This window comes from Lepidochelys kempii, chromosome 6, assembly GCF_965140285.1.
Source record: "Lepidochelys kempii isolate rLepKem1 chromosome 6, rLepKem1.hap1, whole genome shotgun sequence".
NCBI lineage: Eukaryota > Metazoa > Chordata > Testudines > Cheloniidae > Lepidochelys > Lepidochelys kempii.
Genome location: NC_136385.1, coordinates 12,336,091 through 12,349,237, shown reverse-complemented (window position 1 = coordinate 12,349,237; position 13,147 = coordinate 12,336,091). Strand labels below are relative to the sequence as shown.

The 13,147-nt window shown below is 50.0% G+C and overlaps 1 protein-coding gene across 3 annotated transcripts in view; it reads left to right on the top strand.

Annotated features, from left to right (window-relative positions):
- The first annotated feature begins 2,254 nt into the window (after window positions 1-2,254).
- The window catches only part of NUP160 (nucleoporin 160), a 57,047-nt gene continuing 46,154 nt past the window's right edge, over window positions 2,255-13,147 (top strand). For all 3 annotated transcript variants that reach the window (XM_073346698.2, XM_073346699.2, XM_073346696.2), the window contains exons 1-6: window positions 2,255-2,378; window positions 2,665-2,773; window positions 3,461-3,671; window positions 5,251-5,473; window positions 5,876-5,954; window positions 12,149-12,263. In XM_073346698.2, coding sequence (XP_073202799.2) covers window positions 2,282-2,378; window positions 2,665-2,773; window positions 3,461-3,671; window positions 5,251-5,473; window positions 5,876-5,954; window positions 12,149-12,263 — 834 coding nt within the window. In that variant the 5' untranslated portion in view covers window positions 2,255-2,281. The remainder of the gene's footprint in view (window positions 2,379-2,664; window positions 2,774-3,460; window positions 3,672-5,250; window positions 5,474-5,875; window positions 5,955-12,148; window positions 12,264-13,147) is intronic.

Here is a 13,147-nt window from a genome sequence, read left to right as displayed (position 1 = left end):
CAGGAGGAGTTCAGGGGGCAGGTCTGGCCTGGCGCGCACCAGGGGCAGGGCAGGATCCCTGCTTGCCCGCCTGCCCTGCCCCTGCGCCGCTCCGGGAAGCAGCTGGGACCTTGGGGGAAGGGGGGGGGCATAGAGGTCTGTGTGTTGCCCTGGCCTCTCCTCCAGGTACCTCCCCCGAAGCTCCCATTGGCCAGGGCAACACACAGAACCCTGCCCCCCCCCCCCCCCCAGTCCTGGCCTCAGAGTGGTGCAGGGGCAGGGCGGGATGGGATCCTGCCCTGCCCCCCGGGCCAGAGCCGCTCTAAGTAAATGCTAGGGGGGCAGGGGTGCCGCGGGGAGCTGGTGGGCCGCAGAAAATAACCCCGTGGGCTGTGTGTTTGAGACCCCTGGTGTAATACAGATAGCTCATGCCACATATTGTATTTTCCTAATCAAACAAGTTATTCTTTTTATATATTTGAATGATACAAAAGCAGGGTGAAAATAAAAAAAAAATGATTAATATTGTTGTAAATTGAGAATTTTTTGGTAAAAATCAGTTTAAACTGAAAACAAAGGGACTTAACCACATAGTACGGAGGTGTCTGGGGAAAACCCTGCATTACCTCCGTTAGAGCCTTGGCTGCTCAGGAGAGCTCACCCAGTTGCGCTTGGGGAACGCCTGATCGAAAAGGGACCCTGGCGGCTCTGGTCAGCACTGCTGACCGGACCGTTAAAAGTCCGGTCAGTGGTGCAGCAGGGCTAAGGCAGGCTCCCTGCCTGCCTTGGCTCCACACGGTTCCCAGAAACTGCTGGCATGTACCTGCGGCCCGTAGGTGCAGGGGCGATCAGGAAAACTCTGTGTGCTGCCCCTGACCTGAGTGCCGGTTCCGCAGCTCCCATTGGCATGGAGCCACCTGCCACCCCTGCACCTAGGAGCTGGGCTGGACATGACGGCCGCTTCCAGGAGCCGCGCAGTGCCAAGGTAGGCAGGAAGCCTGCCTTAGCCCCACTGTGCCGCTCATCAGGAGCTGCCTGAGGTAAGCTCTGGCTGGAGCTCGCATCCCAAAACCCAGACCCAAGTTGGAACCCCATCCCACACCCTAACTCCCTTCCAGATCCCACACCCCAATGCCCTGGCCCAGCGCTGAGCCCCCTCCCGCATCCAACTTCCCTTTTGGAGCCTGCACCCCCTCCTGCACCCCAACCCAAACCCTGAGCCCCTTCCTGCACCTAAACTCCCACCTGGAGCCTGGACCCCACACCCCAACCCTGAGCCTGCTCCCACACGCCAAACCCCTCGGCTTCGGCGCAGAGCCCCCTCCCGCACCCCAAACCCCTCATCCTCAGCCCCACCCTGGAGCCCACACCCCAACCCTTGCCCAGTGAAAGTGAGTGAGGGTGGGGGAGAGCAAGTGAGGGGGAGATGTTGTGACTGGAGGGTGGGGCCTCAGAGAAGGGGCAGGGCAAGGGTGTTCGGATTTGTGTAATTAGAAAGTTGGCCATCCTAATTGTGCTTCAGCCAGCTATTTTGCACAATAAATGACTGGTGCCCCCAGCCCCACATTATAAGGTGATGGGTAGGACGCGTGTCTCCTCCCCACCCCCGGCCTGGACCGTGCTCTCCCCGCCTTACCTGTGTGTGTGCATGGGGGGGGTCTCTGGCAGCCGGAGCCGGGCAGGGAGCGGGACAGGGCCACTGCAGGACGCGGCCCGGGGGAGTGCCTAGCTGTGGCAGCAGTGGGCGGCCTCCCGCCCAGGGCTTGGCTTCCAGGAGAGCGGCTGGGCAAGTCGGAGCCCGCCGGGCGGGAGCCTGCAGCCTGGTTTGACGCTTCGTGCCTCTGCAAGTCGCCTCCCTGCCGCCCCCCCCCGGCGGTAAGTCGGGGTAGTCGATAGGCGACCGCAGGCCCCCAGCTGCGTTTTGAACGGACCGTGACCAGCTTTTTATTCACGGATCAGCCTCGTTATTGCTACGGGGCGTGAAGCATGTTCCCCTGGCCCTTGATCGCTCGCACCTTCACCCAGAGCGCGGGACCCCGACCACGCTGCAGCTGGCTCGCGCGGGGGCGGGGGCGGGCCGCGTGCGCGCGCTGGCCCGCTGCCTGTGCGGCGGGCGGGGCTGGGGCGACGCCTGCGGGGCAGCCACGTGGGGGACGCCGCGCGCCATTGGCCGAACGCGCCGGCGGGACCCGCCGCGTTCTCGGGCGGCGGCCGCGCTGGGGGCGTGGCCCCGCCCCCTCGCGCCTCGGTCCCGTCCCCGGCTTCCCGTGGGGCCGCGCGGCGCGGCGCGCGGGAAGGGAAAATGGCGGCGGCGCTGGCCGAGCGGAGCTGCCTGGAGCTGAGCGGGGCCGAGCGCGGCCCGCGCCGCCGGGTCCGGGAGCTCGCGCTGAGCCCGCCAGGTGCCGGGACCCCTCCCCTCCCCTCCCCCCCCGCCCTGCCCCGCCCCGCCCCCGGGACTCCTCTCCCCGCCTCCGGGACTCCTCTCCCCGCCTGGCCTTCCCGGCCCCGCCCTAGGGACCCCCTCACGTCCCCGGGCCACCCTGCCTGTCCCCCGCGGCACGCCCCCTCGGGCTGCCCCTGCCGCCAGCCCGCCCTTGAGGCCCCCAGCCCTGAGGGCTGCCCCGTCCCCCCTCCCGGATCCCCGCCTTGCCCGCGCTCACCCCACCCCCCTTCCCGTCCCCGTAGGTGCCAGCGTGGGCCCCGGGGCCGGGCGCTACGCCGACAGCGCTGGCGGGTTCTGCTACCAGGAGAGCGCCCAGCTGGTGTCGGTCACCAGGAACCGCTTCATCCACTGGTAGGTGTGGGGGGAGCGCCTGGGTATCGGGGACTCTGCCAGGCACACCCCGTGTTGCCCCTGCCCTGGGGTGTGAATTGCCTGCCCCATGGCGAGTATTGCCCCTGGGCTAGGGGGAGGCCAGGGTATCGGGCTGCTCTTCCCCTGCCGGGGGGGGGGGCTGTGTGCGCGGGTGGTGAGATGCCTGTTCAGTGCAAGGTGTCCCTTTAAAGTCAGTGGATTAGATTTGAGCATGTGTCCAAGTGCTTTTCTGAATGGGATGGACTGCTGCGTGCGGGTCCTGAGTAACAGTTAGTGGGAGCAAGCCCATGGCTCCCTGTAGCAGGATACCTTTGCCTGCTGCAGAGTCTATGGCCAGGTTGACACTAGGAAATTAGGTCAGTATAACTATGTTGCTCAGGGGTGTGACAGATCCATACCCCTGAGCAATGCAGTTAAACTGACACTAGTCCTGGTGAAGACAGCACTAGGTCCCATCAACCTCGCTATGGCCTCCCTGGGAGGTGGAGTATCTATGTGGATTGGAGAAGCCCTCCTGTTGGGTAGGTAGCGTCTTCACTGCAGCGCTGCAGTGGTGCCACTCCAGTGTAGACCTGCCCTGTGAGTCTAAACCTGTCTTGTGTTGATCACTGCTGACCTGAGAGGCCTCACAATCGTCAACATAAAAAGCTTTTTTTACTTTTTCAGGACCACTTCTGGAGACACTTTGGAGCTGGTGGAGGAGTCTCTGGATATAAACCTCCTGAATAATGCCATTCGGCTCAAAATCCAGAATTGTAGCCTCTTACCCGGAGGAGTACATGTGTGTGAGACACAGAATCTTGTCGTCATCTTGATTGTAACCAATCAGACTGTGCACCGTCTGGTCCTGCCACACCCTGCTCGCATGTACAGGAGTGTAAGTAGTCTGGGTGGAAATAATTGTGTACTTGTTTCAAGAAAATAATTTATAGCTAGTTTACTAGAATTATCTTTTAGAATCAAAGATTGGTCTTGGCATAAACATAGCTGTGGCATGGATCATTGGAACAAGCTTTGGTGGAAAGTGATCTGAAACCTGTAGTTTCCCCACCTAGCATTTTTTGTATTTTTAAAAACTAGTTTAGAGCATCTTTTAGGATACAAACCTGCTGAAATAATGGTGCAGATACTACACTGGATATTGCATGTACATATGTAATATATGTCTGCTAATTTGCTTTTTGAATACTAAGATTAGGATTTTCAGAGGCTCCTAGGGAGCTAGGCACCCAGATCCATGGGAACTTGAACACTGGGGCCTAAGTTGCTTGAAATCTGTGACCATTACCATTTCAAGAGATGCAGAGCAGGAGTGCAAGCTCAGGGCATCTCTCTTTAGATCCCAAAGACTCCATGTGTATAGTCACTTGTGCAACTATGATTCCCAAATTTTTCTGGTTGAGATGCCTTTACAGATATGACACACATTCTTAGTTCCCAAACCAAACGATCCCAGATCACTGGCCAAGTGAAGTGAGGCCCTATGCTATACTCAGAGACCAGAAGGGTCTATTATGGTCATCTTGTCTGACCTCCTGGATAACACAGGCCAGATAACTTCCCCCAAATAATTCCTAGAGCAGAGCTTTTAGAAAAACATCCAATCTTGATTTAAAAATTGCCAGTGATGGAGAATCCACCACAAGCTTGGTAAATTGTTCCAATGGTTAGTTACGCTCACTGATAAAAATGTCTGCCTTATTTCAGTCTGAAATTTGATAATTTTTGAAAACTGCATATGATCAATGCCAAAAATTCTGGAGGTGTTCTAGACATCAAAGGGCAGAACCCTATTAATGTTGGTGAAAACGGAAAACTGGAAAAGCCCAATTTTCAGTAAAATCCACAGTTGATCACTTGTGATGTAGAGGTGAGATAGTCACTTCACAGAGGCCTGTGGCAGGGGAGCAGAGTCACTCTGGATACAGTGGTGTGAGGCAATGACTTCAGAGTTAGGGTGACATTTGGGTTAGGGTTAGTGAGTCTCTTGCCTTCCAACTCTGGCCATGGACAGGCCCTCCCAGCTGGGCATGGCCAGAGTCGGGGTGAGGGCCCCAGCTGGGTGTATAGCTGGGCCTACATAAGCCATGAAGTGTGCAACCCTCTAATTATTTTGTGGGATGCAAAGCACTTGTGCAGGAATGTGGTAGTGTTATCAAGATCTTGGCAGGTATCTGGGAGGGAGAGTAGGTCCACCAATAAATCAGTTATCTAATCCACTTACACTTTGAGATCCACTCTTAAATGGTCAGCCCTTCCCAGCTAAAAATAAGGGAAAGAGCAAAGTTTAGGTGACCAGAGAATTTGCATCAAAAGATCTTTTCTCAGTAAGTAAAAGCCAGGAGTAGTGGCGATCATGCGTTTGTCATTCCTTTGGCAGTTCCATTTTTGTGTATCTAGTCTTAACAGTTCTGTGTGTTCTTGGGACCTGGACTCTTTTTTTCTTTCTCTAATAGGAGCTGATAACAGAGGGCCAAATGCAGTCTGTATTTACAGATATTGGAAAAGTTAATTTTAGGGACCCTTCAAACTACCACATGATCCCCTCCATTCCTGGACTGGCCTCTAATTCCACTGCTTCAGCGGCTTGGCTTAGCAGTGATGGGGAGGCTCTCTTTGCTCTGCCATCTGCTTCAGGAGGAATATTTGTCCTCAAGCTACCTCCTCATGATGTGCATGGTAAGAGTTGGGAGTAGAGTATGTAACCATGAGTATGTATTTATAAAGCACCCGCTAGTGTTTCTCACACCTTCACCAATTGTCCTGCCTATGCAAAAACAGCCATTTCATGCTGGTATAGAAGGTGATACATAGTGAAGGATGACCATGATTAGATTAATACTGGTCTGGATCCAGATATAGCGTACAGGCTTCACGCTCCCCCTCTTGGCTTTGTCAGTGCCTCTCGGTCCTGACCTGCAGCATCCCTCCCTATTTCAGTTTTGGGCTTCCATTGATCTTGATTTTGCCTCGGGTGCTTATTGTAATCTTACTCCCAAAATGCATGATAATTCAGGCCCATTGAAGCAGCAAATGATATTCTGCACATTGCTCAGCAGTTTCATTTTCATTTTTTTTCAGGGATAGTTTCAGTTGTGGAGCTGAAGCAGAGCTCTGTGATGCAACGTTTGCTTACAGGTTGGATGCCAACTGCTATCAGGTTAGTGTTGTCATGTGACACATAGGATTGTCTCTTTTAACCCTCCGTATGGAAGCACATGGATTGTATTCAGATAAATTCAAAGGTAGACAAGCACACTTCAGGAGTAATGCTCAGCATGTAAATAGCACTTTTAAAAAGAGGTTAGGAACTTGCTGTAGGCCACACAGCAAGGCACAGTGACAAAATTGGGATCAGGAGTGAGGAGCTGGCTTTGTCCATTTTACTGAGCTGCCTCTAGATCTGTGTGGCTGAGATCTCCATGAATGTTACATTTAGTAACTGGCCCCTGGACTTTTACACAGGAGTGGGTTTGGCAGCCAGTGCAGATTAAAAATTCCGAGTATGCTCTCTTCCCAGAAATCTAATGGTGACAGATACATCGATCACCGTGGTCCATATTTGTGCATAATAGGTGAAATCTATTGGGTAGCTGAAGACAAGACAAGGTGTTCCTAGCCACTGCTACTCTGTGGGCATCTGAAAGCGGTGACGAGTCCAGTAAGACCTCAGATTACTTTGACAACCAGTGGGAAGCTCCCCATAATTTAGGGAGCCAATATGGATCTGACCAGTTCAAAATGCTTCCTCCTGCCTTGACTTTCATAAGAACATAAGACTCTCCATACTGGGTCAGACCAATGGTCCATCTAGCCCAGTAGTCTGCCTTCCGACAGTGGCCACTGCCAGATGCTTCAAAGGGAATGAACAGAACAGGGCAATTATCAAATGATCCATCCCCTGTTGTCCAGTCCCAGCTTCTGGCAGTCAGAAGCTTAGGGACATGCACTAGCTACTGATGGACCTATTCTCCATGAACTTCTCATTCTTTAAAATGGACACAAATCAGATGTCAAGAATTATAACATTCATAAACCAGTCGGAGAACACTTCAATCTCTCTGGTCACGCAATCACAGACATGAAGGTCGCTATCTTAAAACAAAAAAACTTCAAATCCAGACTCCAGCGAGAAACTGCTGAATTGGAATTCATTTGCAAATTGGATACTATTAATTTAGGCTTAAATAGAGACTTGGAGTGGCTAAGTCATTATGCAAGGTAGCCTGTTTCCTCTTGTTTTTTCCTACCCCCCCCCCCAGATGTTCTGGTTTAACTTGGATTTTAACTTGAAGAGTGGTCAGTTTGGATGAGCTATTACCAGCAGGAGAGTGAGTTTGTGTGTGTATGGGGGTGGGGGGGATGTGAGAGAACCTGGATTTGTGCAGGAAATAGCCCAACTTGATTGTCATGCACATTGTGTAAAGAGTTGTCACTTTGGATGGGCTATCACCAGCAGGAGAGTGAATTTGTGTGGGGGGGTGGAGGGTGAGAAAACCTGGATTTGTGCTGGAAATGGCCCACCTGATGATCACTTTAGATAAGCTATTACCAGCAGGACAGTGGGGTGGGAGGAGGTATTGGTTCATATTCTCTGTGTATATATAAAGTCTGCTGCAGTTTCCACGATATGCATCTGAGGAAGTGAGCTGCAGCTCACGAAAGCTTATGCTCTAATAAATTGGTTAGTCTCTAAGGTGCCACAAGTACTCCTTTTCTTTTTTTTTTTTTGAACCAGTTGGCCTTCACAACATCCCCAGGCAACGAGTTCCACAGTGCTGTGTGAAGAAATACTTCCTTATGATTGTTTTAAACCTGCTGCCTATTAATTTCACTGGGTGACCCCTAGTTCTTGTGTTTATATGAAAGAGTAAATAACACTTTCATAGAATATCAGGGTTGAAAGGGACCTCAGGAGGTCATCTAGTCCAGCCCCCTGATCAAAGCAGGACCAATCCCCAACTAAATCATCTCGGCTAGGGATGGAAGGAGAATCCACCACCTCACTAGGTAACCCATTCCAGTGCTTCACCACCCTCCTAGTGAAAAAGTTTTTCCTAATATCCAACCTAAACCTCCCCCACTGCAACTTGAGACCATTACTCCTTGTTCTGTCACCTGGTACCACTGAGAACAGTCTGGATCCATCCTCTTTGGAACCCCCTTTCAGGTAGTTGAAAGCAGCTATCAAATACCCCCCTCACTCTTCTCTTCTGCAGACTAAATAATCCCAGTTCCCTCAGCCTCTCCTCATAAATCATGTGCTCCAGCTGCCTAATCATTTTTGTTGCCCTCTGCTGGACTCTTTCCAATTTTTCCACATCCTTCTTGTAGTGTGGGGACCAAAACTGGACACAGTACTCCAGATGAGGCCTCACCAATGCCGAATAGAGGGGAACGATCACATCCCTCGATCTGCTGGCAATGCGCCTGCTTATACAGCCCAAAATGCGGTTAGCCTTCTTGGCAACAAGGGCACGCTGTTGACTCGTATCCAGCTTCTTGTCCACTGTAACCCCTAGGTCCTTTTCTGCAGAACTGCTGCCTAGCCATTTGGTCCCCAGTCTGTAGCGGTGCATTGGATTCTTCCATCCTAAGTGCAGGACTCTGCACTTGTCCTTGTTGAACCTCATCAGATTTCTTTTGGCCCAATCCTCTAATTTGTCTAGGGCCCTCTGTATCCTATCCCTACCCTTCAGGGTATCTACTTCTCCTCCCAGTTTAGTGTCGTCTGCAAACTTGCTGAAGGTGCAGTCCACGCCATCCTCCAGATCATTAATGAAGATATTGAACAAAACCGGCCCCAGGACCGACCCTTGGGGCACTCCACTTGATACCGGCTGCCAACTAGACATGGCAACTAGACATGGAGCCATTGATCACTACCCGTTGAGCCTGATGATCTAGCCAGCTTTCTATCCACCTTATAGTCCATTCATCCAGCCCATCCTTCTTAAACTTGCTGGCAAGAATACTGTGGGAGACGGTATCAAAAACTTTGCTAAAGTCAAGGAATAACAGGTCCACTGCTTTTCCCTCATACACAGAGCCAGTTATCTCAGCCTAGCAGGCAATTAGGTTAGTCAGGCATGACTTGCCCTTGGTGAATCCATGCTGATTGTTCCTGATCACTTTCCTCTCCTCTAAGTGCTTCAAAATTGATTCCTTGAGGACTTGCTCCATGATTTTTCCAGGGACTGAGGTGAGGCTGACTGGCCTGTAGTTCCCAGGATCCTCCTCCTTCCCTTTTTTTAAAGATGGGCACTACATTAGCCTTTTTCCAGTCGTCCAGGACCTCCCCCGATCACCTTGAGTTTTCAAAGATAATGGCCAATGGCTCTGCAATCACATCTGCCAACTCCTTTAGCACTCTCGGGTGCAGCGCATCCGGCCCCATGGACTTGTGCTTGTCCAGCTTTTCTAAATAGTCCCAAACCACTTCTTTCTCCACAGAGGGCTGGTCACCCCTCCCCATGCTGTGCTGCCCAGTGCAGTAGTCTGGGAGCTGACCTTGTTTGTGAAGACAGAGGCAAAAAAAGCATTGAGTACATTAGCTTTTTCCACATCCTCTGTCACTAGGTTGCCTCCCTCATTCAGTAAGGGGCCCACACTTTCCTTGACTTTCTTCTTGTTGCTAACATACCTGAAGAAACACTTCTTGTTACTCTTAACATCTCTTGCTAGCTGCAACTCCAGGTGTGATTTGGCCTTCCTGATTTCATTCCTGCATGCCCGAGCAATATTTTTATACTCTTCCCTGGTCATTTGTCCAATCTTCCACTTCTTTTAAGCTTCTTTTTGTGTTTAAGATCAGCAAGGATTTCACTGTTAAGCCAAGCTGGTTGCCTGCCATATTTACTATTCTTTCTACACATGGGGATGGTTTGTCCCTGTAACCTCAATAAGGATTCTTGAAAATACAGCCAGCTCTCCTGGACTCCTTTCTCCCTCATGTTATTCTCCCAGGGGATCCTGCCCATCAGTTCCCGGAGGGAGTCAAAGTCTGCTTTTCTGAAGTCCAGGGTCCGTATTCTGCTGCTCTCCTTTCTTCCTTGTGTCAGGACCCTGAATTCGACCATCTCAGGGTCACTGTCTCCCAGGTTCCCATCCACTTTTGCTTTCCCTACTAATTCTTCCTGGTTTGTGAGCAGCAGGTCAAGAAGAGCTCTGCCCCTAGATGGTTCCTCCAGCACTTGCACCAGGAAATTGTCCCCTACACTTTCCAAAAACTTCCTGGATTGAGTGTGCACTGCTGTATTGCTCTCCCAGCAGATAGCAGGGTGATTGAAGTCTCCCATGAGAACCAGGGCCTGTGATCTAGTAACTTCCATTAGTTGCCGGAAGAAAGCCTCGTCCACCTCATCCCCCTGGTCCGGTGGTCTATAGCAGACTCCCACCATGACAGCACCCTTGTGCTCACACTTCTAAACTCAATCCAGAGACTCTCAGGTTTTTCTGCAGTTTCATATTGGAGCTCTGAGCAGTCATACTGCTCTCTTACATACAATGCAACTCCCCCACCTTTTCTGCCCTGCCTGTCCTTCCTGAACAGTTTCTATCCATCCATGACAGTACTCTAGTCATGTGAGTTATCCCACCAAATCTCTGTTATTCCAATCACATCATAATTCCTCGGCTGTGCCAGGACTTCCAGTTCTTCCTGCTTGTTTCCCAGGCTTCTTGCATTTGTGTATAGGCACTTGAGATAATTTGCTGTTTGTCCTGCTTTCTTAGTATGAGGCAGGAGCCTCACGCGCTCCTGCTCGTGCTTCCTCCCGGTATTCCACATCCCCACTTACCTCAGGGCTTTGGTCTCCTTCCCCCGGTGAACCTAGTTTAAAGCCCTCCTCATTAGATTAGCCAGCCTGCTGTCAGAATAAATGTTTCCCCACATGGGGAGATTGTCAGTACAACTAGTAACACTTTCCCATGTCAAGGATTCCTGAAACGTATGTTGTGCTAAAATGCTGCCTGCATGCATCCTTGTGATCTTCACCAAAGGGGGACAGTTAGAAACTGGGTGGTAATCAGCAAGTTCAGGTGACTTTTTGAGGAGAGAGGAGTCAAATGTTCTAAGTAACTTGTTACTGTCCTCAGTTTGCACACTCTCTCCCCCCGCCCCCCGTGGTCTGACCGCATAACATGACATTTTGATTAAAAAGCTACAGTGATATAAAATTAACATGGCACAATTAAATGGATTAAAAGCTAGCTAACTGATAGGCATCAAAATGTAACTGTAAACAGGAAATCATCGAAGATGTGTGTTTCTAATGGGGTCCTTCAGGGATCATTTCTTGGCTTTACCCTATAACACTTTATAACAATGAAAGAAAATATAAAATCATCACTGAAAGTTTTCAAGTGACACAAAAATTTGAAGAGGCCAGGTCACTGATGCAGAGCAAACTGGATCTCTTGGTAAACTTGGTACAAGCAAATAATGTGTGTTTTAATAAGGCTAAATGTATATGTCTAGGAACAAAGAATGTAGGCCACACTTAGGATGGGGGACTCTCTTTCAGAGTCATTGCTTCCCAGGATAGATTTTATTTTATTTTTATCTTTTTTCTTGGAGGGATTGATAATCAGCTGAACATGAGCTCTCAGTGCAACTGTGGCCAAAAGGCTGAATGTGCTCCTTGGATACATAATTAGGGGGATCTCGCATAGGAGCAGAGAGGTTATTTTAACTCTGTATTTGACACGGGTGTGACTGCTGCTAGAATTCTGTGTCCAACACTTCAAGGATGTTGATACATTGGAGAAGGGCAGAGAAGAGCCACGAGAACGATTAAGTGATTGGAAAACCTACCTTATAGCGATAGATCCAAGGAGCTCATTCTATTAACTTAGCAAAGAGAAGTTTAAGGGGTGCGTTGATCACAGACTAAGAACCTACGTAAGGAATAAATATTTAATAGTGGGTTATTCAATCTAGCAGAGAAAGGCCTAACACCATCCCGAGAGTGGAAGTTGAAGCTAGATAAATTCAGACTGGAAATAAGGTGTAAATTTTGAATAATGAGAGTAATTAACCATTGGAACAATTTACCAAGGTTGTGGTGGATTCTCCATTGCTGACATTTTTTTAAATCAAGATTGGATGCATTTCTGAAAGCTCTGCTCCAGGCATTATTTCAGGGAAGTTCTGTCCTGTGTTATCCAAGAGGTCAGATTAGATGATCACAACAGTCCCCTCTGACCTTTGAATCTGAGTAATTATTCACCTGTTACGCTTTAAGCCCCTTGTGACAGGGAGCTCATTGTCTGTCTTGTGTGCACAGAGATTCGCTCCCCTCAGTGCAGTGAATACTTAATGAAATCCTTCTGAATGACTTCTTGTGTTTTCAGAGGTGACCAAGGCCCTTCAGACCTTCCTGTCAGCCTCTCTGTTCACTGTCTCGAGCATGATGCCTTCCTGTTCGCACTCTGCCAGGATCACAAACTCAGGATGTGGTCTTACAAAGTGAGTGAGTGTTTTGGGTTGTAATTTGCTCTGCAGATGGGGTTGTCACATCACGTAGATGATATCGAGGTGCTGTGAGACAGAGGATGGGCTGTTGATTCTGAGACTTGGCTAAACTGATGCTCCATGGACTGGCCGTGAGTTTGTTGAGTAGCAGGATTTCAGGGAACACAAAGAAATGGTCAAGTCTTGTCTCCTATTAATATTTTACTTGGAAATTGTATGATTTCTAGACATAGTGAAGTCTTCAAACATAGGTAGCAGTGCGGGCAACAAGTTAGCAAGCTTACTGCACTGCCTTACCATGGTGTCTAGGACCACTTCTAGTGGGGGAAGATACTTGGATCTCTATGCTAACTCAGTCCTTGCCCTTTCCTGAGACGACTAACAGGAATGTGTCTTGTAACGGGGCTACCTGTCCACCAGAGAACTTGACTGAGTGCACCAGCTTGCTGAACACAACTCACTCTGAGCATCATATCCAAGCACCAATTCCCTGAGCCCACATACTCTCAGTTAGTTTGAATGGTTCAGGGGGGATTGGATTGCAGTTTTACTGTGCAGGCCCCCTCCTGGTCTTTCAGAGCACACGCTCAGTCAGAGGCAAGATCAGGAGAGCAAAACAAATGAAGTGTGTTTCAGATAGTTGTATAGGCCATGCATATTGCTTCAGTTTACCTGGAGAATGGATCGGTGCAGACTGGTGTTTAAATGCATGGCTCCTCAGAAGGCTGCGAGGGAGACAAGTCTAAAAGACTAGAAATCTCTTAATAGCATTTGAGGATGTAACATAGCTATTAAAGCAGGGTTCCCCACCTTGAGGAGATACCAGCCTAGTCTGGGGAAGGGGGAACCAGATAGAGAAGAGCAGCCATATGCAGAGT